At 46.3% G+C, this 24,908-nt stretch overlaps 1 protein-coding gene across 1 annotated transcript in view; it reads right to left on the reverse strand.

Moving 5' to 3' along the window:
- SCN8A (sodium channel, voltage gated, type VIII, alpha subunit) overlaps positions 1-24,908 on the reverse strand; it is a 48,432-nt gene that overhangs the window by 13,765 nt on the left and 9,759 nt on the right. Inside the window, 18 exon segments of the mRNA XM_009883170.1 lie at positions 250-423; positions 1,319-1,473; positions 3,835-3,952; positions 4,324-4,794; positions 5,911-6,267; positions 7,212-7,385; positions 7,811-8,049; positions 9,945-10,080; positions 11,914-12,306; positions 12,690-12,980; positions 13,531-13,737; positions 14,514-14,655; positions 15,303-15,366; positions 16,720-16,941; positions 20,938-21,029; positions 23,198-23,326; positions 23,543-23,632; positions 24,827-24,908. Coding sequence (XP_009881472.1) covers positions 250-423; positions 1,319-1,473; positions 3,835-3,952; positions 4,324-4,794; positions 5,911-6,267; positions 7,212-7,385; positions 7,811-8,049; positions 9,945-10,080; positions 11,914-12,306; positions 12,690-12,980; positions 13,531-13,737; positions 14,514-14,655; positions 15,303-15,366; positions 16,720-16,941; positions 20,938-21,029; positions 23,198-23,326; positions 23,543-23,632; positions 24,827-24,908 — 3,536 coding nt within the window.

The following is a 24,908-nucleotide window of genomic DNA, read 5'->3' on the forward strand; positions in this document are numbered from 1 at the left end:
AAACTCTTCTTTGTCTCTGCAGGCTCGTTAGGACCTGCAGGGCAGAAATTCCAGTCTCGCAGCAAATGCTAGCAATGCCCAGCGGGCTCAAGGGTTCCGTCCTTGGTTTGGAAACTTACAGATACCTGGGATTGAATCCTCATTAAATATATGATTCAGTTAGGACACTTCTCAGGAGAAAACATTACCCCAGCATTCTTCTAACTAACGTTTTTTTCCAACCAGAAATAAGGAGGAAAGGATACATACAGCCACAATGAGGAAATCCAGCCAGCACCAGGCGTTTGTGAAGAACTTGACGAAACCGTAAGCACACCATTTCAGCAACATCTCCAGGATGAAAATGTAAGTGAAGACCTTGTCGGCATACTCCAGGATGGTCCGGATGGTTTTTCTCTGTTCTATGTAAATATCCTCAAAAGCCTGGAAAATAAGCAGGTACTTGTGTCGTTGTATCGGATTTATACCACAGTTCAATGTTGTTATCCAGCTTATTCAAACGATGCCGAGATGAGCAGTGGAATGGCATTTCTTATACTGTGCACCTTACCTGCTCTAGCAGTTGCAACATTACAATGCCAAACCAAAAAAAACCCACCACCCAAAAAAAAGGGAAGTCCTGAATAAATAACAGAAGAACTTCTCTGCTTTCAGGGATTGGAGTATAAGCCTTTATATCTAAATATTCAGCAACCAGTATCACCACAGCCACACACAGGCAGGTTTTCTCCGCAGCTCAGCATACCCAGGAGGGCTGAGTCTGTCGGCAATCAAGCTGTTAATTGCTGCGAAAGCTGCGCATGTGAAGAAAACCAGGCTGCTGCTGTGGGACACAAATTGTTGTGGACTTCTGTCCTAAAAATCATGAGCAACACCCGCTTGAAGTTGTTTGTTGTACGATGCTATCTACTAAACAGTGTAGTGTGGGAAAACAAACATAGTGATTACTTGTATCTATGTTACACCACGAGGTCAAGAAGTTCTGCAAATGTGGGGAATTAAAGAAAGGGAAAAACATTCTTGTTCGGTAATGTCAAAATGAGACATAGACATAGGCTGACTTTGTCCAAAATCCTCATGTTTCTGGTCAAGCTACGGTCAGAACCCAGATCTGCAGGCTTTCAGTCTACATTTAAACTCAAGAAAAATCTATTAATAAAGACTTTTCTACGATACCCGCCACAATAGAGCTGTGTTTTTTTCCAGGTAAGAACCATCCCAGCTTGCTTTTTCACCAAATTTCCTGTAGACAGCTTCCCCTATCAGCTGTCCCCTGGCGTAACACCACTGGGCTACCATACTTCTGTATTTTACTCACCAGAGCACCACTGCTCAGTAGGATCATAAAGATGATGAAAGTCTCAAACCAATTGTGTTCCACAATCAGAAAACAAGTCTTCCTCAAGGTCCACCAAGACTTCCCCAGCCCTTCCTCAATATTGACCTGACAACATTTACAGCGCTGCATACAACCTGCAATGGGAATAGTGCACACAGGAGCGTAAGCCCTCATTTTGTCAAGTAACAGGCAATTTAATGTAAGAATATAAAATTGACATTGTCTTCAAGCAGTTTTAATGCCAAGAACATTAAACACGTTGAGTTTCAGTTAAAACTCTTGCATTCTTGAGGACTTTATGATTACTTTCGCCACTTCTGTATCTGGGCACCTGAATTAACATCAATTTGTGAACAGATTAAGCTCGTTATATTTGGTGAGGTATCCATGCACTTGACAGGAGAGGAATGGAAAGCTTGCTGACAAAATAACCTTGAACCATTTAAAGTATCTTTGCCATGGGAATACCCGTAATGGATCAGTTGCTGAAAGACATTGAGGCCAGCGACAGAAGGGGAAGAAAAAAAAACCCGACCAGAAGCCAGATTCTTCTCCTTCTCCGTACTCAAGGCATCCATTTTGCAAACTTGCACTACCGACAGGTCATCTACCTCCTTGTGATGGCAACTGCACCTCTGAGGCTTCACTTCACAAACTCTTCTGAACTACTTCACCTGTGATGCAGAGTCCAAGAAGGGTCTCAAAATAAGCTGACAGCCAGCCCTGACCTAGACTGAGACCAAGCCTTTCAGTAACAAGTGGTGTCCCTCAGGGGTCAGTACTGGGTCCAGTCCTGTTCAATATATTCATCAATGACCTGGATGAAGGGATGAAGTGTACCCTCAGCAAGTTTGCTGATGACACAACACTGGGAGGGGTGCCTGACACACCGGAAGGCTGTGCCACCATACAGCGTGACCTGGACAGGCTGGAGAGTTGGGCGGAGAGGAACCTTATGAAATTCAACAAGGGCAAGTGTGGGGTACTGCATCTGGGGAGGAATAACCCCACGCATCAGTACAGGTTGGGGGCTGACTTCCTGGAGAGCAGCTCTATGGAAAGGGACCTGGGAGTCCTGGTGGCCAACAGGATGCCCACAAGCCAGCAATGTGCCCTGGTGGCCAAGGCGGCCAATGGCATCCTGGGGGGCATCAAGAAGAGTGTGGCCAGCAGGTGGAGGGAGGTCATCCTCCCCCTCTGCTCTGCCCTGGGGAGGCCACATCTGGAGTACCGTGTCCAGCTGGTGGCTCCCCAGTTCAAGAAGGACAGGGATCTGCTGGAGAGAGTCCAGCAAAGGGCTACAATGATGATGAGGGGACTGGAGCGTCTTTCTGACGAGGAAAGGCTGAGGGACGTGGGGCTTGTTAATCTGGAGAAGAGAAGACTGAGGGGGGGATCTTATCAATGATTATAAACGCTCAAAGGGAGGGCGCCAGGGGGATGGGAACAGTCTGTTTCCAGTGGTGCCCAGTGATAGGACAAGAGGGAACGGGCACAAACTTGACCACAGGGAGTTCCATCTAAACATGAGGAGGAACTTCTCTGCTGTGAGGGTGGCAGAGCAGGGGCACAGGCTGCCCAGAGAGGGGGGGGAGTCTCCCCCCTTGGAGCCATCCCAAACCCGCCTGGACGCCGACCTGTGCCACTGCTGGAGGTGCCCCTGCTCTGGCAGGGGGGTTGGACTAGATGATCTCCAGAGGGCCCTTCCAACCCTCACCAGTCTGTGATTCTGTGAAAGCTTAGAGTGGACCGGTTCCCGAAACAGCTCGCAGGCTTCCCATCCAGCTGCGATCTACCCACCTGGGGAACAGCTCTGGGGAAAAGGACCTGGGGGTCCTGATGGACAACAAGCTCAATGTGAGCAAGCAGCGTGCTGCTGCGGCAAAGAAAGCCAACGGGATGCTGGGCTGCATCACCAGGGACATGGCCATCAGAGAGAAAGAAGTCATTATCCCACTCTGCTCAGCGCTGGTCAGGCCACACCTGGAATACTGCGCCCAGTTTTGGTCCCTGCTATACAAAAAAAACTGGGGAGGGCTCCAGGCTGGAGAGGGTCCAGAGAAGGGTCACCAAAATGATCCAAGGCCAGGGAAGCTGCTGTGTGAGGAAAGGCTGAGAGAACAGGGTTTGTTCAGCCTTGGGAAAGGAAGGCTCAGGGGAGACCTTATCTCCACGTTCCAGTATTTAACAGGTGGCTACAAAGAAGATGGACACTCCCTTATTACAAGGAGTCACATGGAAAAGAAAAGGGGCGGTGGTGAGATTACAGCTGGACACAAGGAAAATTTTTCACAGTGAGAACAATCAGCCATTGTAATAATCTCCCCAAGGAAGTGGGAGATTCCCCAAGATTAGACACTTTTAAGATTCAAGTGGACAGGGTGCTGGGCCATCTTGTCTAGAACGAGCTTTTGCCAAGAAAGGCTGTACCAGACGATCCTTGAGGTCCCTTCCACCCTGGGATTCTATGATTTCCACTCTCAGAGTCAGCTCACCTTCTGTGAAGCATGCGTCTGGGTCCAGATACTCCTCTGGTGCCTCCACAGGGACTTCTTCCACTTCAGGCTTTATATCAATGGTGCTACCTTCAGAGGAGCTGGTATCATCAAGTTTCTTGAACACAAAATAAAACCCAATCCAACCTATAATTAGTTCCCAACAAATATCAAACTTCATGACGACTCAGCAATTTGTTTGCCAGATTTACTGGAATGAAAGTTGTTTCCTCACTTCACCTCATTAAGACCCAGCTTACATCACACGTTAACAAGGCAGACAATATTAAGTATTTACATTATATATAAGTATTTGTAGCTCTCCACAGAGCAACTAGCACAAGAAACTTCCATCTTGAGCGCAAAGACAATGTCATAATATAAACAGAAGTTTTACACTGGAACTGTCTAGTTCTCCCTCCCAAGATGCTTCCAGGCATTCCCACAAGGGTCAAATGACTACAATGAATTTTTAGCATTTCATCCTACCTCTTTGCTGCCATCGGGATCTGTATCACTGCTGAAATCTTCTGTGTTGAGATTTTCAAAATCCGATTCACCTACAGCAATAGGCACACGGACAGTGAGATTGGGGTTATTGATGAAGGACATGTGATCTTCATCTATGATGTACTTCTCCACACTGCTCCCAATTCCACTTGTCGTGCCATTGCCGTTCTTCTGATAATCGATGTCTCTGTTGATATCAGCCCCTGTATGGTTAGCGATGCAGTTCACCTTCTTGTCGTACAATTCATCCAAGGGTTTGACCTCGTCTGCCTCCCTCTGCTTGAAATGAGCCTGCATGAACTCGCGCACTTTTGCCTTGGTCCAGGCAATGCCCTTCTTGATGCGAATAACAGAAATCTGCAGGTTGTTCATCTCCCCATCGTCATCTGTTGCTGCCAAGTTGTCTGCGCTGAAGGAGCTCAGTAGCAAGGCTAAGAACAGGTTCAGCACCTGAAGGAGAAGAGGTCATGCTTGGCAGAGCTGACACACAGGGGTTACGCTGCCAAAGCTGAAGATAAGTATTTAGCCACCCGTGTCCTGCTGACGCTAACAGAGGCTGCAGAGCTCAGCCTCCAAACACCGCACTGAGAACCAGCTCTGGTGTCCCACGGACCTATCGAGGTACCCACAGGCCTCAAGGAACAAGATGCTGCTCCTGCAACGCATCCCATGAAGGGGTCGCCCTGTGCAGCGCAGGGGCTCGGGGCAGGTGACAGGGTCCCCAACACAGAGCCCCTCGCAGGAGCCGGACTGCGGATGGCAGAGAGGGATTTAAGCAGTGGCCATCCGAGGGATTTAAATTCAGTGTTACTGGTTTGGTCCCATCTCTGGCTCAAGGGAAATGGGCCAAATCTAGGATTTTGAGTGATTGCTCCCAGGTCTATTTCCTTGCCCACATCTAGTGATAGTCCCCAAGACTTATTTTGTCAAAATCCCTTAGTGAGACAAGTCCTCTCAGAGCTCACAACACAACTCTGAAGATGTGCAACTGTTCACACTACTTCATTCTTGCTTACGCTTTCCTCCATAGACTTTTCTTCATAAAATTTAAGACCAGAAGGAAACATCATGATCTAGTCCAACCTCCCACACAACAGGCCGTGCAGTTTCACCAGCCGATTCTTGCACACCACCATACCTCATGATTGAGCTAGTGGGCAGATTTTAAAAGAAACTTCCAACCTGATTTTAACACCTCAGGACCTTCCCCTGCCTACCAAATTATCTCCTCTCCTGGTGTTCGAAAAGCCAGGTTTTGCTCCTTTTAAGCTTCTTTTCCCCCCTCAGGCAGGGTGTGGGTCTGTCCCCTTTGACTGAGGGTTTCATACCTCCAGCTTTCATTGGAAAGTGCTGGGATGCTTTATTCGTGGGCAACCATTTAAGGCCTTAATCAAGCAAACATTGTGCTACCGAAGTCAACAAGCCTGTTCATCTGTCAAAGGCCATGAAGGACCCCAACAGAGCTGGAACAGACTCACAAACCATTACTCCCTAGTCCTGTGGTCTCCCCATGTTCTACCCCACCCAGAGGCAACCAATAAAGACCATCAGTAACCATTTACTGACCACTAAATTTCCGATGACCATGACCATCATGAAGACAATCAAGCACATGGCCTGTCCTGCTACTTCCATACAATCCCACATGGTCTCAATCCATTCCCCACACAACACACGGAAGACAATAAGGAAGGAGTGGAAGAAATCGTGCATGTGCCAGCGGGGTAGCTCACACTCCGGATTGATCTTGCAGACACACTCCTTGTAGCTTTTGCCGAAGAGCTGCATGCCCACCACAGCAAAGATGAACACGATGATGGCTAGCACCAAGGTCAAGTTCCCCAAAGCACCCACTGAGTTACCGATGATTTTTATCAGCATGTTCAGAGTGGGCCAGGACTTGGCTAGTTTGAAGACTCTCAGCTGCAAAAAACAAAAACCAAAAAAACAAAAGAGAAATTACACTTAATTTAATTTCATCTTAAACAAGAGGAAAATCAGGCAGAACTTTCTAAACGGCAGCCATTTACACCAACATAAGCCCATGCTTCTGCTACTGAAGTCGAGGGAGTAGGGAGAGCTTAACTTCTCTTTGAACGTGGCCTCCTGGATTTTGAACCTAGCTATCCCGCACACCGTGATCTCACTTTACAAAGCAAAAGCATGAAGCTTCCATCCTGCTTTGCAAACTTTGTAACATTAAGGAACTCAGGAGACCTATTTGAAGGGTGTGTCACAAAAAAAAAAAATTTTTTTTCTTTCCTGAAGGCTTCACAGCTTCCCCTGGAAAAAAGGACTTGTGCTCCTGGCATATTCAGAACACACTATCAAAGTTTAATTTCCAGAGAATCTCAATGGTAGACAGACTTTCTGAAGCTGGATATAAGCGGGAGCTTCTGAGTACCGTGCTCCTTGGAATATTCGCCCCCCATTGTTGTTCTCTGCACCCAAAAATCTAACCTTGAGGTTTTCGTAATGTCATTTTCAAAAGCTTAACCACTGACAGTCCAAGTTAAAGCATTAAAAAGGCTGTAGGTATTCAGCACTTTTATTATACCTTAACATACGAGCTACCAAATTTGACCACATGAAATGAGGTACATTCTAACATGGTCCACCTCCATCCATATCAAGTACTCTACGCCAAGATACCTCCCAAGTCATCCCTCATTGCCCAAACACAATGAGCTGTTGCTCAAGCCTTGTAAACAGCAGTTGTGAAGTAAGAAGAGACCACAAAAATGACACTACTCCACCTCAGTCCTCCCCAAAACCAGAAAAAAAAGTGGGTTTTGCCTTTTCTTATGTAAAAGCTTTCTAGTAGCTCCAAGACAGTAACGTTCAAAAAGAAGTCGAATATGGAATACCAATCGGAAAGATCGCAGCACAGAAAGTCCTTCCACATCTGCTAGACTCAGTTCCATTAAACTGAGGGAGACAATAAATCCATCAAAGATGTTCCAACCTTCTTGGAAATAATAGTAGGGATCCATGGCGATGAGCTTCAGGAACATTTCTGCTGTGAAAATTCCAGTGAAAACCTGGAGTGGTGAAGAGAGAGACAAAGAAAGAACAGGCACAGATTCACTTTTGTTCATTTTCTGATCTTCAGGCCAAATATCAACCAATGCACTTTGTCACACCAATTCTAACGTGTAGCCTATGCCATGCTATGTGCTTGTCCACAATAGTCTCTTCTCCCCCCATGCAGCACAAATATCATTGACCTACTCAGGCATACGAGGAATTAACAGATGCATTTTTAAGTAGTAACAAATTCTGACCAGAGAAGTGCACCCTTAGCAAACATCTCTGAGTGGGCACAGACCACAGTGAGGGCAAGCTCACGTCCCCCAGTGTCCTCTAGAGCCTGGAACAGCAGTTCTTTCAGTCTAAGTCCACATCAACAAGCAATACATCCCAGTAGGAGCACATCCATAAGGAATATTTACCAACACTGTCTTACCAGGTTTCCTACAGAGAGCACGTGTTCAAACTCTGGGGTCATAGGATGGTGCTCCATTGCCATGAACAAAGTGTTCAGCACAATACAGATGGTGATGGCCAAGTCAACAAATGGATCCATCACAATTAAGTTCACTATCTCCTTCAGCTTGATCCAGTACGGGTGGCATTCCCAGATCAAGAAGGTGTTGGCAAATTTGTACCAGCAAGGGGGACACTTCCTCTGGGACTCTTCCAGCTCTGCGGTTACAGAACAAAACAGCAACAAGAGTTCAGCCTTCACCTCTAAGGCTGTGGGATCCGTCTGACGCTCAGCACGGCTACAATACTGTCCAATCTCGCCTGTCAGGAACCCCCTCATGTCTTCCTGCTTGCACAACAATTCAATATTCTTGGGCCAAAGATAGGTTTTGCTGCAGGTACATACAGCACTCGAAACCAAAGACCTGCAGGATGCTCGGTGACGGCTTCAGACAAAGAGTCACCAAGCCACAAACATTACGGCCACGGCCAGCCAGGCAGGTCGCCAGGCCGGAAGAGTCTGGGCAAGTCTTTGTAATGAGCTTCTCCTCCGGCCCTCAGCAAGAGCTGCAGGAGGTCACCAGGGAGGGCAGTCTAAACCCCCGTGACAGCCCCGCGTGGCTCTTACAATTCAATCCAAACTGTTTTAAATGAAGGGATATATTTAACTCAGAACCAATCAAGGTAAAATGGTTTGAATCAAAGTTACAGATTCTAAACTGTCTTTGCTGCCAGTTTTTAAATAACTTAAATGAGTTCTGCGCTGAATGCAGACATGATCTAAAAGAGGAAATATATGACATAATGCTGCAAAGGATTTTAAACAGGAATAACCTGATTAAGACTAACCACATCCATTTAGAGAAATCAAACATGATGTTGTGTTATTTTTTTTTTACACCGGCTTCTTTCAGAGAAGAAAAAATAAAAATGAGGAGTTCCCCCCTCTATTCTTTGACTCGCAATGGTTCCATTCAGGCTCTACAGCTGTTCATGCTGAAGTTTTATTTTTTTATGGGCAGGGAAAGGACCACTGCGCTCTCGTTCTCATTGGTTCTCTGGTTGCTTAGTATTTAGTTGCCTTGGAGTTTCTAAAGTTAAAAAGGAGGACCGTAGCACTGTAGCCTGTAGGCGTTTGCGCAGGAGGGAAGCAGCAGCAGAACCCTGCTCTGTTTCTAAGTATATTTAGTTTTCATACAATTTTATTGAAAAAAAAAGCAGGAATTTGAGATCATCAACCTCATATGGCTGCTGTTCATAAATTCTTGCTGGCTCCTGCATAACGTATTTGGAAATCTCAACGCCGTGCGCGGTCCATTTCAGAATTTCCGTCATCCAGAAGTCCCCTTCTCTTCTGACAGCTGTCACAGCTCAGCTCTCAGCGCAGCTCAAACCTTTTTCTCCCAAGGACTGTAAGCAAAGAAGGGTCTCTCCAGCCCTTGGGAGATGGCAGAAGACAGAACACCTGTGTCAGACACTGTCTAACCCCTATCATCTCCATGCTGCATAGTCCTTATCGTAAAATTACAGCTCTGTGTTGTCTTTACCTCTGTATCTATGTAATTCAGATGGAAAACCAAGTAAAGTCAAGTCTAATAAATACTTCTGTATCAATAATGACTCAAAAGCAGCAGGCTTAGGCAAAATCAATGCATGAATGTGTACCCCTCAAAAGCAGGGATAGCTAAATTCCGTGTATCTGAAGGGCACACACGTCCTGTCAGGCACCTGGGGCTCAGAACTGATCTCTGTGGTGCAGCAGTGCCCGAAGAGACAGGGTTTGACCCAAACCTGTTCTCCTCACCCAGCTCTGCTACAGACCGGCTATCGCTCTAGTCCCCAGAGCCACCATGAAGCCATCTCATGAAGTTTAACACTACCATTGGGCGTCCTCTTGGACAAACCGAGCGGACACGTGTCCGTACCCCTATTTTGTAAGCGGCCACGCAGAGGGACAGCCAGCCTGGCTCCGGCACAGGGAACCCAGGGCAGATGCGGTGTGAGGAACTATCTGTAACGGCCAGGTGGACAGGTCCTCCCTCTTCCTACAGCACACCACAAGATGGCAATCTATACGTACCTACTGGAAAGGCACACCTTCAAGCCATACCTACCCTCAACAAGGGTATTTGTCAACCCGGTCATTACACTGTTGGTTCGATCCTTCCTTCCATAGGATGCATTCACCTGATCCATCGAGACCAGGAGGGACCCACCAGGCTTCTTTCTGATTTCGATTTCTGTAGTACCCTGCAAAATTCATATGATGATTAATACAAACTCTTAGTCTTCCCAGTATTTTACATACTCTCAGCTTAGCAATATGGCACATATGCCCAAGAGAGAAAAACACCCATGTTCCTGCTATCCTTCTCACTTTCCTGCATTAGGGAAGTGGTCAAACCAACACTTAAGCCCTTGTTTCTGCTAGCGCCAGTGCCTTGCAGCCTTGGACAAACGAAGGACTACATTTTAAAGAACATTTCTAATGAAGACTGCTGTAGTACAAAGTAATTTACACTCTGTATTAGTACCAAACAGCACAGACAGGCAGCGACTCTTTTAACCAGCCCACCTTACAACCCCTCTGGTCAGAGTGGGAACTCTACCCCAGCCTCCTTTGAGCCACCCACATTAATCAGGTTTAGGAACTGAGCATTTGACAGTATCAACATCTACTTCAAAATCTGCATCTGAAAATCAGGCCAAGAGAAGCTCGGCCACATCACTTGCTCAGAACTAGCACGGATTTCTCCCACTCCAGCCCACTATGAAGCTGATTTCTGACACAACCGGGAGATGAAGCCATGTCTTGATCTCACCCTGGTGGAGGATCGATCACCTTGCTCCTCCCAAGTCAAAGAGCAGGGGCTTCTAAAGGCACCCCACGGTTTCCCTCCCGGGATGGCTCTGGAAATGCCAGTCTCCGTTAGGCACAGACAATCCTGTGTGCTAACAGATAACTGCTTTTTTTCCTCATTACAGGAATTTCCTTGTGAACCAAGGAACCGGAAGCCGCACAGCCCATGCAGCTCTCCCACCACAACACTTAATTGCTTGTTGGATGTTGAACACCCTCTACATAAAGTTAGCAAAATAACTGCTAAGTAGTACTTCCTCTTTTACGCATGCAGCATGCAGGTTACAATTCCTGAATCAATCGTGCTGTGTTAGAAAGAGAATTAAATGCTGAAGCAAACATTCTATTCACATGCTAACTAGGGAAGAAAAAAAAAAGCAGGGAGCAACTGATGCTTAATGTAACTAATTAAGGTCAAACAGGTTGCAAGAATTGAAATAACTAAAAAAAATAGCTTGGAATTTATACGCATAGTAACCAGACTTTTCTCAGAAAAGAAAAAAAAAAAAATCAATTTAGGTATCTCTCAAATGATGATGTTTCAACCTTACCCAGATTCTTTTACTCCCCACTAACTAATATTCTATTTTTTGAGCTTTATTTCTCTCCTGCATTCTGAAATGTTGATCCACTAAAACAGTTACTAAATACCAATTCAGTCAACTAACTAAAAATGGAAAATAGGCACCCGGCCAGTCAAAGAAAGTTCAAAAATTAAAAAATACTATTTTAAAAAAATCCTAATTTTACTAACAGCTTCCCTTGCAAAATTTAGGGAGACCTAAAAGATTGTTTGCATTTCCTTTTAAACCCCCAAACACTTTATCTTATTGTGGAGACCATTTGCAGCAGGCTTTGGCTGATTTCCCCACTCCCATGCTTTACATAGCACCTTACGAATTGCCCCAACATACACCAAGGGCTCCCACTATTATTAGTCCTTTAATTAAGGACTCAATTCCAAGCCTTTTTTTCCCAGGAAGGTGGGGGAGGAGGAGGAGGAGGAGGAGGAGGAGGAGGAGGAAGAGGGTCACTTAGTTTGAGAAGGAAAGAGGGGACGTTAAAGCGCAGGGTGTTCAATCCAGTACAGACTTCATCGCCTGCGGTCAGGCAGATGGACGCTCGTTCCGCCGGGGAGCCTGGTTCGCTCGGAGGGCGGCATTCAGGAGAGGAGAAGAGGACAGACCGCCATGCCTACGCTATCTACTCACTGCCTTCCTTACACTGTCATCGGCAGCTGCCTTATCTATTTTCACCTCAGGCAGAAGGCGTCCCCCGGGCTGGCTGGAAGGCGGGCCACCGATGAGGGACACCACGCCGTTGCAATCCACTGTGCTGTTCCTCTTCACGTTTCGGCGGAGGTTGGGGAAAATCCGGGAGGAGCGGCTGCCTTGGCTGTAGCCGCTGTACCCACTGTAGCTGCTCCTGCGGTCGCGGCCGCGGATGGGGATGAAGAGGGAGTCTCTCCTGCCTTCGCTTTCCTCCACGGTGCTGTGCTCATCATCGGCAAACTCGTTCTCCGAACCCGGGTCACGAAACCGCCCTTTGTAGCTGAAGATGCTGCTCTTGCTATTGTGTCGGGAGAGAAAAGGGGAGCCTGGGATGCTGAGGAGAGACTGGGAGGGAGAAAAGAAAGAATGACAAAGCGTGAATAGTATGGAAACAAAGTGCTGCAGTGCCGTCAAGTGCTGCTAAAGTGGTTTCACTCCCTCTCCAGGTCTAGACATACCATCACCACCTCGTCGGGGGCTATACTTTGAGTTGTTCATCCTTGGATGGTGGGGCAGAAGTTATCTGCTCTCTGTTCCCTGGTCTCAGGACAACTCCTACCAGGGTAAGTGTGTGCAAGAGCCGTAAACTTGGGCCGTAAGTGCCCTCCTGATCCGCTGTGAGTTTATGACAGCGGGCAGACTCCTTTGACATTCTAATCAGGATCTAAACTAGAATATTATCCCGACTACGAGCAAGCATAAACATTAGTGAAGGAAATTAAAACTACCTGGTTCATGATGGAAAACTTCCTTCCCAGCCTGTTATCTGGTAGCCTAAATGCCTTCCTCCTCATGCCATCCTCAGACTCAGACTTGAACACCTTCTCGTTGTCACACTTCTCCTCTCCTTCTGACAGTTCCTTGTCCTTTCGCTTTTTCCTCCGGTTTCGACGCTCCTTGGCACTCTTGGAACTGAGTTTGGAAATCTCAGAAGAGCTTCGAGACATAGGATGTCCCCCACCATCATCTTCCACAGCATCTTCAGAGACGGTCCCTGCCGAAGTGACCATGGCAGCAGCCTGGGGGCGAAGGCAAGAGAAGGGAAAATAATTTATGTGACTTATACTCCATTGAGTGATTTATACTCCATTTTCTGCTTTAAGAGTGTGACTTAATGCATATAAGCACAAGTCTTTGGGGCAGGATTGAGATGCTTATTCTTTCTCCTGGAAGAAACTTGCAGCCAGGACTTGTATAATTTTTTTACAGTCTACTTTTGCAGGTAGTAAAATCCCTCTTAGCTTTGTTTATAAGCATTTGATAAAGGACCAACAAACATGTACTTGTCTGTCTTGCAAAGATATTCCCACACTTAACCAGAAACTCTAGGAATGTTTAAAAATTCCTTAGCAGAAGGCAGTTTTCCAATACAAAATAAACACAGCAAGCTTCAGGAAAAACCAGCAGCAGCCGGGAAGAGACAGTGAACAACGTCACCCCAGTCAGCAGAGAACGCGATGCCAGGGCACTGCTGCATTTTTTGGTTGTACATCACTGCTCTGTACTAATGGGCGCATAAATCTTAAAAATATGTAAACGCATCAAAAAACATACCATCAAAACACTCACCTGTGCTTCTTCCTGCTGCTTTTTCAGTTGCTCTAACATGGCCTTAAATTCCGCCTCTTTCTGCTCTGCCTCCTCCAGCGTGGCCTGGTTCTGCTCTTCATAAGCCATAGCCACCACAGCCAAAATTAGGTTAACCAGGTAGAACGATCCCACAAAGATCACCAAGACAAAGAAGATCATGTAGGTTTTTCCAGCTGCTCGTAAGGTCTGGAAGCAGAAGAGCACGGCAGAGGGAAGAGAAAAGGAAAGGGGAAAGCAATCTCAGAGTGACACCTGATTGGTGAACTGAGCCCAAATTTTTTGACCTGAATGCTTCTAAGAAAATATAGCGGTGCTGAATATTTAACATCTCAGCACTTCCCCTGCAAAGCACTAAGACGCTACACATTCATTAGCCATAAACACAAAAGGTGACATCCCTCCTCTTCTCTTAAGGGAACATCCAACGGATGCAAACTGAAAAGGATTCACAAGTACAGTGTGAAACTCAATGCTTAGACTCCCTTAAAACAAAACAAAATAGAAGAAAAGCCATTTCAGCAAGGTCCCCAAACCGTCCTCAGGTTACAAGGAAACACTCTGCCCTCCAAAGTGCCCCAGCACCTTCTGCAAACAGAGCTGAACTGCTCACAATCATCGAATCAGCAGATGGTTTGGGTTGGAAGGGACCTTCAGAGGTCATCTAGCCCAACCCCCCTGCCATGAGCAATCTTCTGCAGCAGGCGGTCAGGTTCTTCCAGAATTAATTCACAGCTCAGCTGCAGGCACACTGAGGACCCACCATCCCTCCTGTGCTTAAAAGTCCAACACCCGCTCACCGGTGACGTCCCCTTCCTCCTCAACACACACCACCCCATTGTGCAGCTCTACTGGCAGTTGCTCTTTCAGACAGGAGCAATAAAATAAAGCCTGACACATTTTCCTTTCCTGTATCGTCTCCAAATTCTCATCTTGTATAACACCGAAGCAAAGTGTTTACTTACTAATTGATACAAGTTTTCCCAAAAGTCCTGAGTCATAAGGCGAAATAAAGCCAGAAAAGCCCAGCTGAAAGTGTCAAAGCTTGTGTAACCGTAGTTGGGGTTCCGTCCTGCTTTCATGCACGTGTAGCCCTCCGGACATTGGCTGTGAAGACAACAACAGCCATTTCAGGCAGTAAAAGGGACACAGCAAGTTGACAACATGCACATTATCCATGCTTACAGAGATTTTCACAACCCTCCTAACAAAGGGCATGCATTTTGCTTTCCGCGTCAAATAAGAACAGCAGAGGAGGAGATTGACAGAGAGGATCTCCAAAAAGCCCTGTTATCTTTGTCCTACGTAAACAAAATGTGGCAACGTGTGGCTTTTCACCCCATGTCGGCCAGAAGGACTAGCTTTTGCCATAAGTGTTTTTAGAGCTGACGGACTGGGTAAAAAACCAGTTGAAGGCAATAGCGCATGGAAAGTTTCCATTTCTGAACCTCTATCCCCTGCTTCTCCGATATTCTCGCAATTGGATTCAGAGGGGAATAATGCCACTAGTGACCATCCTCAGACGTCCCTGCCTCCTCAGAGGACACAGAAAGTGTCAGCTTGCGTTATATTAGTCAAACAGATAGCAACAACAGATTATTAATAATTAGATTAAGAAACATGAAATCTTTTACATGCAGACTAACACCAGAACCAACAAAGGAAGCGACAGCAAATATTCCAAAGGTTTTGCCATTGTTAGCCAACACCAATGGTAATTAGAGCCTCTACTTTGAGCAAAGCTCAACACTCACCCTGCATCCGAGCTGTTACCACAGAGCAAAGGATCAGGGGCACCAGGAATTATGTAAAAATTTGCTGAAGACGAAAAAGAAAAGATTACATGCACACACATGCAGAGTTAGAGGATTTAACATACTATAGCACTCTAAAAACTTTCCTTGAAGGGCCTTCTAGATCCCCTACTGATAAATGTATCCGTAAACTCAGCTTTAAATAACATTAGCCCCACTAATTGCACCTGAGTTTAAACACCTCTCTGGAAATCACAGAATTTTCAGGGTTGGAAGGGACCTCTAGAGATCCCTTCCAACCTCTAGAGGTCCCACTCCCCTGCTAAAGCAGGATTGCCGAGAGCACATTCCTCAGGACTACATCCAGGCAGGTCTTGAAAATCTCCAGAAAGGGCCTCCCCACCCCCTGGGCAGCCTGTGCCAGTGCTCTGTCACCCCAACTGTAAAGAAGTTTTTCTGTGTGTTGGAACGGAACTTCCTCTGTTCCAACTTGTGCCCGTTGCCCCTCGTCCTGTCACTGGGAACCACCGAGAAGAGTGTGGCTCCATCCTCCTTCAACCCACCCTTTAGATATTTGTGAGCAACCATAAGGTCTCCCCTCAGCCCTCTCTTCTCCAGGCTAAAGAGTCCCAGCGCTCTCAGCCTTTCCTCATACGGGAGATGCTCCAATCCCTCAGTCATCTTGGTTGCCCTTCGCTGGACTCTCTCCAGCAGTTCCCTGTCCCTCCTGAACTGGGGAGCCCAAAACTGGACACAGTATTCCAGTTGTGGCCTCACCAGTGCCGAGTAGAGGGGGAGAATGACCTCCCTCGACGTACTGGTCGCTCTTCCCTATGCAGCCTATGCAGAAATCAGTATAGCACTTCGAATAGATTTGAAATGAGCTGAATGCACAGTAGAGAAGCTCAAAGTGGAGGAAGAAATTAAGTTACAAGAACTTGGAGGCTGGTTCCTTGATCCTCTGCAGCATCACTTTCAGCTCTGAAATCCTGCCAGCGCAGGAGGATACTGCAAAGCAGAGACGGGTACTGAAAGCTTCAGGGGCATTCTCCGGAGAACCGGCAAAACTCGGGGAGGGACCTGACATTCAGCCCAGGGATTTAAACAGGCAGAGTTACTTCCCTTTTACCGTATTTAAACAGTTTTTAATGAGAAACAAAACAGAAAAAAAAAAAGTATATATTTTTGACAAAGTATTTAGCTAAAAGAGCACAGCCAAGACCTTCTGAAAGGATGAACCCAACTAGAAACACCTTAACAAGGCCAGGTTTCCAAAAAACTGAATAAAATCCGAGCCAGGGGTTTTTACTGCGCAAAGCTGGACACGCCGCGTTATAAGCCATGTCAGAAATCCCAGTCAGCAGCATTAACTCAAGCAAGAAGGTTTTTCAAGGAGTATCACTGCAGAAATACCTACACATATTGTTGGTGTATTCCTCCCAGTCAAAGCCCCTAGAGCCGTTATCCAGGTAAGTCTCATTCACGTTAATTGGCCAGATCACACATTTGTTCCTTAAATTGCCCATAAAGAGCTGCAACCCGATGAGCGCAAAGACACTGAGACAAAACACTGTCAGGATCATTACATCCGACAGCTTCTTCACGGACTGAATTAGGGCACCCACAATGGTCTTCAGGCCTGCAGAGAAGAAAACAAGACTAGAGATCACTCCTGTAGAACAAAAAGATGTCAACAACTCAAATACAGACGGTACCTTACAACTGCTATAGGGTGGTGAGAGATTGTTGCTATAAAACGGGGAATTCCTTTTCCTGGGAACCACCGCTTGCACTTGCGTTTGTCCACACAGGACGAGAAAGGTGATGGAGGACCCAAGTTCAGGGGTTTTGGCGGTGAACTAGCAAGAGTTGGAACAAAGCAGGAGCCCAGTGTTCATTGCCGAGAGCATCCCAGCCTGGCAGCAGAGAGTGTGGGGCGCTCTGGGAGTCACTGGGTTCGCCCAGACAGAGACATTAAATTAAGGTCTGCTGCCACAAACCCTCCGGTGAAACCTGGCTTATTGGCACAAACTACAACCACTTCCAAACATCAAATACCTTTTGACCTGCCTATGTCTGAAGTTCCCACTGCTTAATTAAACTGTCTCAGCCCTTCCCCGTCCCTTGTGGGAGCTGAACTCGCCATTCAGACGATGGGTTTTGCTGTGGGCAGGCAGGGCTGGCTCTTCGGGATTCCCCAAGGCCGTCAGGATGGGTAAGGGGCAAGGCTCAAAAATAAAAGTAAACTCAGGCATAAGCCAAGAATCCTGCCGGTGTTCCAACCCGGTCTGGTCTGTAAGAGGAACCTCTCATGAACGGGGGGAGAGCACAGTGCTCGTGCTGTCGGGAGACAGAGCTCAACAAGCAGGGACTGGGCTGCAGAAACAATACAGGATTTCATCAGCCTTTGATGCCAAGTAGGAAGATCCCACATTCATGAGTGAGCAGCGGAGGAGGCTGAAGGGAGGAAGGAGGGGGAGGAAAAAAAAAAAAAAAAAAAAAAAAAAAATCACAGATCCAGCTGAATTGGGGCTAACCAGACCCAAGGCTCTGGCTGAGGACACGGGAGCATTCTGCAGTAAACCTTTGGCAGGAACTCTTTCTGTGCCAACCGAGGTTTGATCCATATCAGGAATATAAACATTCAAAAATACATAAATAAAAAGGAGGAGCAATTTTTTAAAACATCTTTTACTTTGCTTTTCAAAACTTTTAATCAATGCCAAAGCCCTCCTCCAAGACAAAGCGGCTCTTTGCTGTCAGAGCAGCAGACAGGCAGCCACTTCAGCGCCGGCTCCATGCTGCTCCACCGTGCTGCGCATGCAGCCTCGTCCGCCCGCGTGTGGCTGTCTGGGTTTGTGCTGCTCTCCCGCAGGCACAGAAGGAGAGGGGGGTTTGCACCACGACGATAAAGGGGCAGCAGGAGCGTTCCCAGCGCAGCAGCGGGGCAAAGCCAGCTGCCAGCCAGAGCCATCGCCCCGGCGCTCTGCAGACCTGGATTCCCCCGGGTGCCCTTTAACATCGGTGTGCCATGGCTGGCAACGCATGGAGACTGGCAGCATTAGTCAATTCAAATACCAATCACTCAAGCGCCAATAAAAAAAAAAAATAAATCTTTAGACCAGCAGAGTTTAACGCGGTCTACCAAGCCATACAGTGAAAGCAGTATTTTGATGTTTTAGCTCATAGGTGCCACAGTCTGCTCCTGCCACACAAACCCATACAGTCCCGCCACCTGCCTGGAGTTTTGTCCAGTGGCACATTCTGGTAATATTTCCCATTTTTATCTTGTCTAAAAAACACACTGAGGGTAATTCCAATTATTGATAGAAGATGTAGTTAGCACTTGTAACACCAAGATGAGTTTCTCATGAGCTCAGCACAGTATTAAAATTCCCATTCCATTACATGCGCTGAAGCAGAAGGGGAACCCCTTTATATTTTAATATTAAGCGTATTCTAAAAATCACTTATTCCCCAAGACATGACAGCACTAAAGCCCATAAAGAGCGCTCTGTGCCTAAATTCATATTCAATAACCCAAAAGGCTAATTACACAAATGTTTTACATTCCTCACATTGTTAATCACAAAACGGGGCAGTTTGTGCTGGACCTATGGACTGCAGGACCCAGCTGGGGCCATCCTGTCCCAGAGCAAAACCGGTACAAATAACCACAGTTTTGCCATTTATGGTCCCAGCCAGGGGGGTGTTCAGTGCATACAGCAGTCGGACAGGATCACCTTTAATAAAAGCGTGCAGCAAATCAGCCCTTGAATAAAAGGTAGGGCTGCACTGAACTTAGAAGGGCTCAGACATCCCCGCCCGGCTGTCGTTTGGAATAAAAGGAAAACTCCATTAGTTTGGGGCAGGATGGAGAGGACAATACAGAACTGAACCGTTCTGCTCCTTTCCACAGGCATGCTGTCACGCATTTAGTAAGCAGCTCATTAAAGTTGCATCATCTTCATTTTGCTGCAATTATGAAAGCAAAACACATACGAAACTTATTTCAACATCGATGCTTTTCTTTGTGCAAGCCGGTTAATACCTGTAGCAGGCTGACAGAATCGCAACTGCACTTCAGATCCGTCTAGTGCACTGCGAACAGCAATTACCAAATAGCTTTTGCTCTCTGTGTGTGCACTGCCAAACATTAAGGAAGGCTAAGTAAGAACATTATTCTAGCATTCTCTCATTCGGTGCAGGGGAAGCGAGTGCCACTTAAGAACATCATGCACGACAGCCATGTGCAGCTGATGGGGTTAGCAGTCTGGAATGGGGACAAAAGTGACAGCCCCTACAACTCCACAGGCTCTTTTCCGGCAATCGTATGTGCAAGTCTAGCCTGAGAAAGCAAAAGAACCATTATCAGTTAATATGTTAGGAAACAAAACAAAGAAATAGAAGACCAAACCTCATCCAATGATTATTTTGGGTGCCTACCTCGAGACAGGTCAAGCACCTGAAACTGGAAAGCTACAGATGCTCCAGTGCCTATGAAAACTCAGCCTTGAGCCGGACGTTAAAATTAGGGACACCTTTGAGAAACCATCTGCACAAGACTTTTCTATACAAGAATTCAGGCTCAGAACCATATTCTTGCTCCACGATGCCTCCATGGTCTCATACAATAAAGGAAGGGCCATTGCTTACCCTCTGACACCCAGTTAGCCTCTAGAAGTGGCTTCATAAGCAGTGGTCCTGCAAAGACCAGTTCGGAGGGTGACGTGAAGAGGGCAGGACTTGAATCAGGACTTGTGGCTCACTGAAAGAGCAGCTTTGGGCCACCCTATGGCACTGACAGCAGACAATTGGTTCCACTACAACATCCAAATGCAAAACCTAGGAGTGCCAACGCTCCATTTACCTTAGCCTGTCTCAAAATGAGCATCAACCCTTTCTGAAGATGGCAGGTGAGCTTGTTGTCATTACCAAGAAGACAACCTGCCCCAGATCCCATCTGGCTCCAAGTAACTGCAGTAGCCTCATGCAGAAATGTTTTGATCTTGGTTGGGTTTTGCTCACCTGCTTTACAAACTTATTCCTAAACCAGCTGGAGAAACACTGACGATAACGGGATGACTTGCTAAGCAAGAAACTGCTCAGGCTGAGGTGGGAGTGCCCAATTCAGGGAGTCATGAAATGGTTTAGGTTGGAAGGGACCTTGAAGACCATCGAGTTCCAACCCCCCTGCCCTGGGCAGGGCCACCTCCCACCAGCCCAGGTTGCTCCAAGCCCCGTCCAACCTGGCCTTGAACACCTCCAGGGATGGGGCAGCCACAGCTTCTCGGGGCAACCTGCCCCAGGGGCTCACCACCCTCACAGTGAGGAATTTCTTCCTAATATCCCACCTAAATCTGCCCTCTGGAACTGACCTGTAGGCTGGCTCTCACTTCAGAGATCGGATAGCCATATGCGTGCGCAGGGATAAAGAAGTGAGGAACATCAGACTCTTTGTCCCTTAATTTGATGGCCCAGAAGCCTTAATTTCAAACTGCTCTGATTATACAGACTGCAAAGCCCATCAAAAATATCCCAGGGCCATTTCGGAGAAATAAGCGATGCAGGACGGGAGGGGAGATGTGGAAGGATATACACGCAAGACGAGCCTTTAATGCGTAATGGTTCTCACCTGGAATAACAGAGATAGTTTTCAAAGCTCGGAGAACTCTGAAAGTTCTCAATGCTGAGACATTCCCAAGGTCCACAAACTCTGTGACATATCTGCAATGAGGGAGGTCACACACAAAAAACACAATGACAATACACACACCAAAATAAAACACCAACTACAGACAAAGCAGTACATCACTCACAGGGCCTGCACCCGACAGCTAACACCAACCGGAGGCCGCCTTACCTGGAATTACAGAAATAGTTTTCAAAGCTCTCAGAACCCTGAAAGTGCGCAGAGCTGAAACATTGCCTAGGTTTACAAACTCTGTTATATACCTGCAGAATTAAACCAGAGTTAATGGCACCGTTGGGGTCACCTTCCTTGTCACATAGCTGTCTGCTTGTAGGAAACAGCTTGTAATTTAAAATGCTTTAGAACTCGCATTTAAAAGAGAGAAAGACACAAAGTTTCAGAGCCAAAACACAGTTTAAGTCTCTCCACACTGCGACCAGCTCATCCAGGCGCACGGTTAGACACCTGCATCCTCGCCTGCGTAGGACTGGAAAATTTAACGCTATCTCTACATAAAACGGTAATTATATAACTGTCAAATACGTGAGGAGACTTGGTGACGTCACCTCATTTCGGGTATATTCGCCTCACTTCTTGTTTTTAATAAAGCACGATCAACTTTTGCTTTGATTAGCGTCCTTCTTTTTAATCCTTTATGCTTTACTACCTGTCTGTGAGGCACAGCTCGGTGTGATTATCCCCATCGTGCAAGGGGACAAACCCGAGGTACACGGAGGACAAGAGGCTGAGTGCTAGGTTAACCGAGTTATATTTTACCACAAGTCAGAATATTTCCTCTGTGCTGCCTGGGGAGAAACACAGTATGAAAAAGCAAGGAAATGCACAATATTCAAGATTCCTCCTGGTGCAGAAACGCCACAACAAGTGCTTCATAAAGGAAAAAAGTGGCTCTAGCCCTTGACACAAAAAAGGATTGTACTGGAAATCTACAGGCAACTCACTGGAAACAGGGGGGTGAGGGAGTCGGACCAGCTACAGATTTAGCACGTTCATTTAAGAGCGATGCACTGGGCCTTTTAAAGCTACTGAGAAACTACGGAAATAACTAACTCGCAGGTTGGATTCGGTCTGTGTGCTCAGAACCAGGAGCCCAGGTGCCCCCAGCGTGTTCACAGCGCGCACGGCAGAGCCCCGGCCGTCCCGGAGTCCAGCTGGTGTGTCCGAGAGCCACCCCTTATTTGCCTTTTGTGTACAACGTCCAATGCTTTGCACAGAATTTAAACACAAAACTAAAAGACAAGTTGGAAAAGAGCCAAAACTCAGGAAAACCAACCACCTTGGGTGCAGAATCCAGCCAAAAAAAGGCGTTTTATAGGATTAAAGCATTTTACTGCAATTAAATTCAAGCGCTCTGAACCCTTGAAAGTGAGGCTCCTGAGCCGTCCTACATGAGCACTCAGTTTTCATCGGCCGTTGTTGACTACAGGAACCCAAACATGCACACGTGCAATATCCCAAAAACAAATGTAAAAGAGAAAAAAAAAATAAAAAATCTCTTCCACCGGTGACCCAGCCTGCCGGTGTCACACCCTCAGTGTTCCCCAGCGGCACTAAGCCCACACAACCACCAGCACGGGCAAATAAGGGGAAAAAAAAAAAAAACAGAAATCCAGTGTGCATCTCCTGGTGCAGCTCTGAATTCAGACATCCCCAAGAATCCTCATTATCAGACCAACATGGGCTGATCCAGCACAAGAGAAAAGAACGAAGAAGGATAGTGTGTCTCCTTTTCCGACACTGCTCCTTCCTCCGGAATGGGTTAATGACTGTTCAACCCGACATCGCCCCCCAGGAAATTTTCACATGCAAGCCCAAGGAGGGAAGGAGGGGCAGAGACTAGAATTTAGACGTTTGTTTGGCTCCTCATCCTGTGGTCAACAGAACAAGCTGCCACTCTGGCACGTGAGCAACCAAAAATGCCAGGCACTATTATAAAGTCTTATATTAATAAAGGCAGTTTTCAGAAAGTTGTATTTTTTGCAGCAGCAACTCCACTAACTCCACGGAGTTGCGTTTTAGATCTGTGACTCCGTGTCAGGCTAAAGCTTTCTTTCGAAAGAAATCTTTCAGGGATTCACTTAAGTTTTCCTTATTTTTCCCCTTATGCACCCACCCTTCTCCAAAGGTCTCATCCCCTCCTGCATGCCACAAATGCCTGAAATAATCTGAAAACACAACTTACGCCATCATGATGACACTGAAATCTAGCCAGTTCCATGGATCGCGTAGGAAAGTAAAGCCGTCTATACAGAAACCTCTGGCAATAATTTTCACAAGTGATTCAAACGTATAAATACCAGTGAATGTATACCTGTTATGAGAAAGAGAGAGAGCCGCACTCAGAAGTTTGTAGAAATGTCACTGTAGTCATGAAAAAACATGAATTACAAACACTTTTGTCTAAACAGACCGGATATAAAAGACGACTTGTATTCATGCGAACTTAAATGTGAGGAGGAGGAGATTTCTCAATGGAAGAAAAACAACATTGGGTGAGATTCTTAAAAACACAAGAAGCATTACTTACTCCACATTCTTCGACCATTCAGGTGGGTTACTAAAAGTCATGAATACACAGTTGGTCAAAATAGTGCACATAATGATCATGCTAAATACTGTAGAACAAAGTCAAGGATCAAAGGGACACCAGTGTGGCTCTTCACCTCCCCCTGTGCTCCCTTAACCACCGCTGCACTGCAACGGAATTCCACCCTTTCCAGTCTATTCTCTGTGGACTACAAATAGGTGCCAAGGTGCTTCCAGCACTCATGGGAAATGAGACCAGGGGCGACTATATATAAATAATATTTTCACATCACCATTCAATTTATTTTATATTTTCGGGCATGTCTTAGCAATTCAAAAATCCCACGCCTAAATGAAAATGTCTCCCTGAAAACGTCTCCCCAAATAATTCCATCTATTCAGTAACATCAAAATATATTGTCTCCTAATATATCCAACAGGAAAGCACTGCTGCAATCCGCGGACACCTAGGATTTAGCTTGGAGAAAACCTCAGGCATCTTTCCAAGCATCTCGGCTCCCTCTGTGCCTGCAGGATATAAGACACGAGCCACAGAAAACGTTCCCGGTCTCAGATCCCAAGTCAAGTTGGAAAAGACGGAAAAGCTTTTACTTCAGATGAGATGCAGGATATAGAAGCCTCTAAACCAACAAAGGAATGGGTTTCTCGTCTAGAGTCACTTTCTAAAAATAAAATAAATAAAGAGGGCAAAGCGGCCCATCCAATATACTCCTTTCCTCCCCTCTCCCAATACCACTTGCAGAGCTGCTGCCGAAGATGTTGGAGCCGCCTGAAGCCCCGCAGTGGAATGTTTTGGGATAGCCTTGCCAGTGGAAGGAAGTTTGAGAGATGCCAAAAGAGCAAGAAATTAATCAGCGTCTAATTACATATAAGGTATCTTTGGCTCCTTCTCCACATACTAATTGTATTTAACCATTTTAGCAGTTAGTTAAAGCTCTGCTTCTCTTCATGTGAAGCACAACCTTAAATCCCGTCTTTCCCAAAACTTATCAATGGCCGGGCACTGATGCAAGAGCTGACACAGATAGGTGCAATTTAGCAGGAAAAATAAACTGAATGTTTACTTGATTGGATGTGTCCAAAGGACCATGCTTTTCATTCAAAAAAAACCCAAATTTTTGTGTCTGCTGTGAGGCCAATCCAACTTCAGCGGGTGCAGAACTGTAACTCAGAGACACTACTTGGATTGAGCAATAAGACAACAGGTAAGAGAGTTTTCAATGAATACACAAAGGCAAAAATAACTCTGCAATAAAAAGGATATGAATGTATCAAAATTTTAATAGCTATTCTTCTAAACAGATTAAAAGGACTTAAAATGTACAAGGCAGGTGTGGCACTAAATC

Source organism: Charadrius vociferus, unplaced genomic scaffold (assembly GCF_000708025.1).
Source record: "Charadrius vociferus isolate BGI_N301 unplaced genomic scaffold, ASM70802v2 scaffold564, whole genome shotgun sequence".
Classification (NCBI taxonomy): Eukaryota; Metazoa; Chordata; class Aves; order Charadriiformes; family Charadriidae; genus Charadrius; species Charadrius vociferus.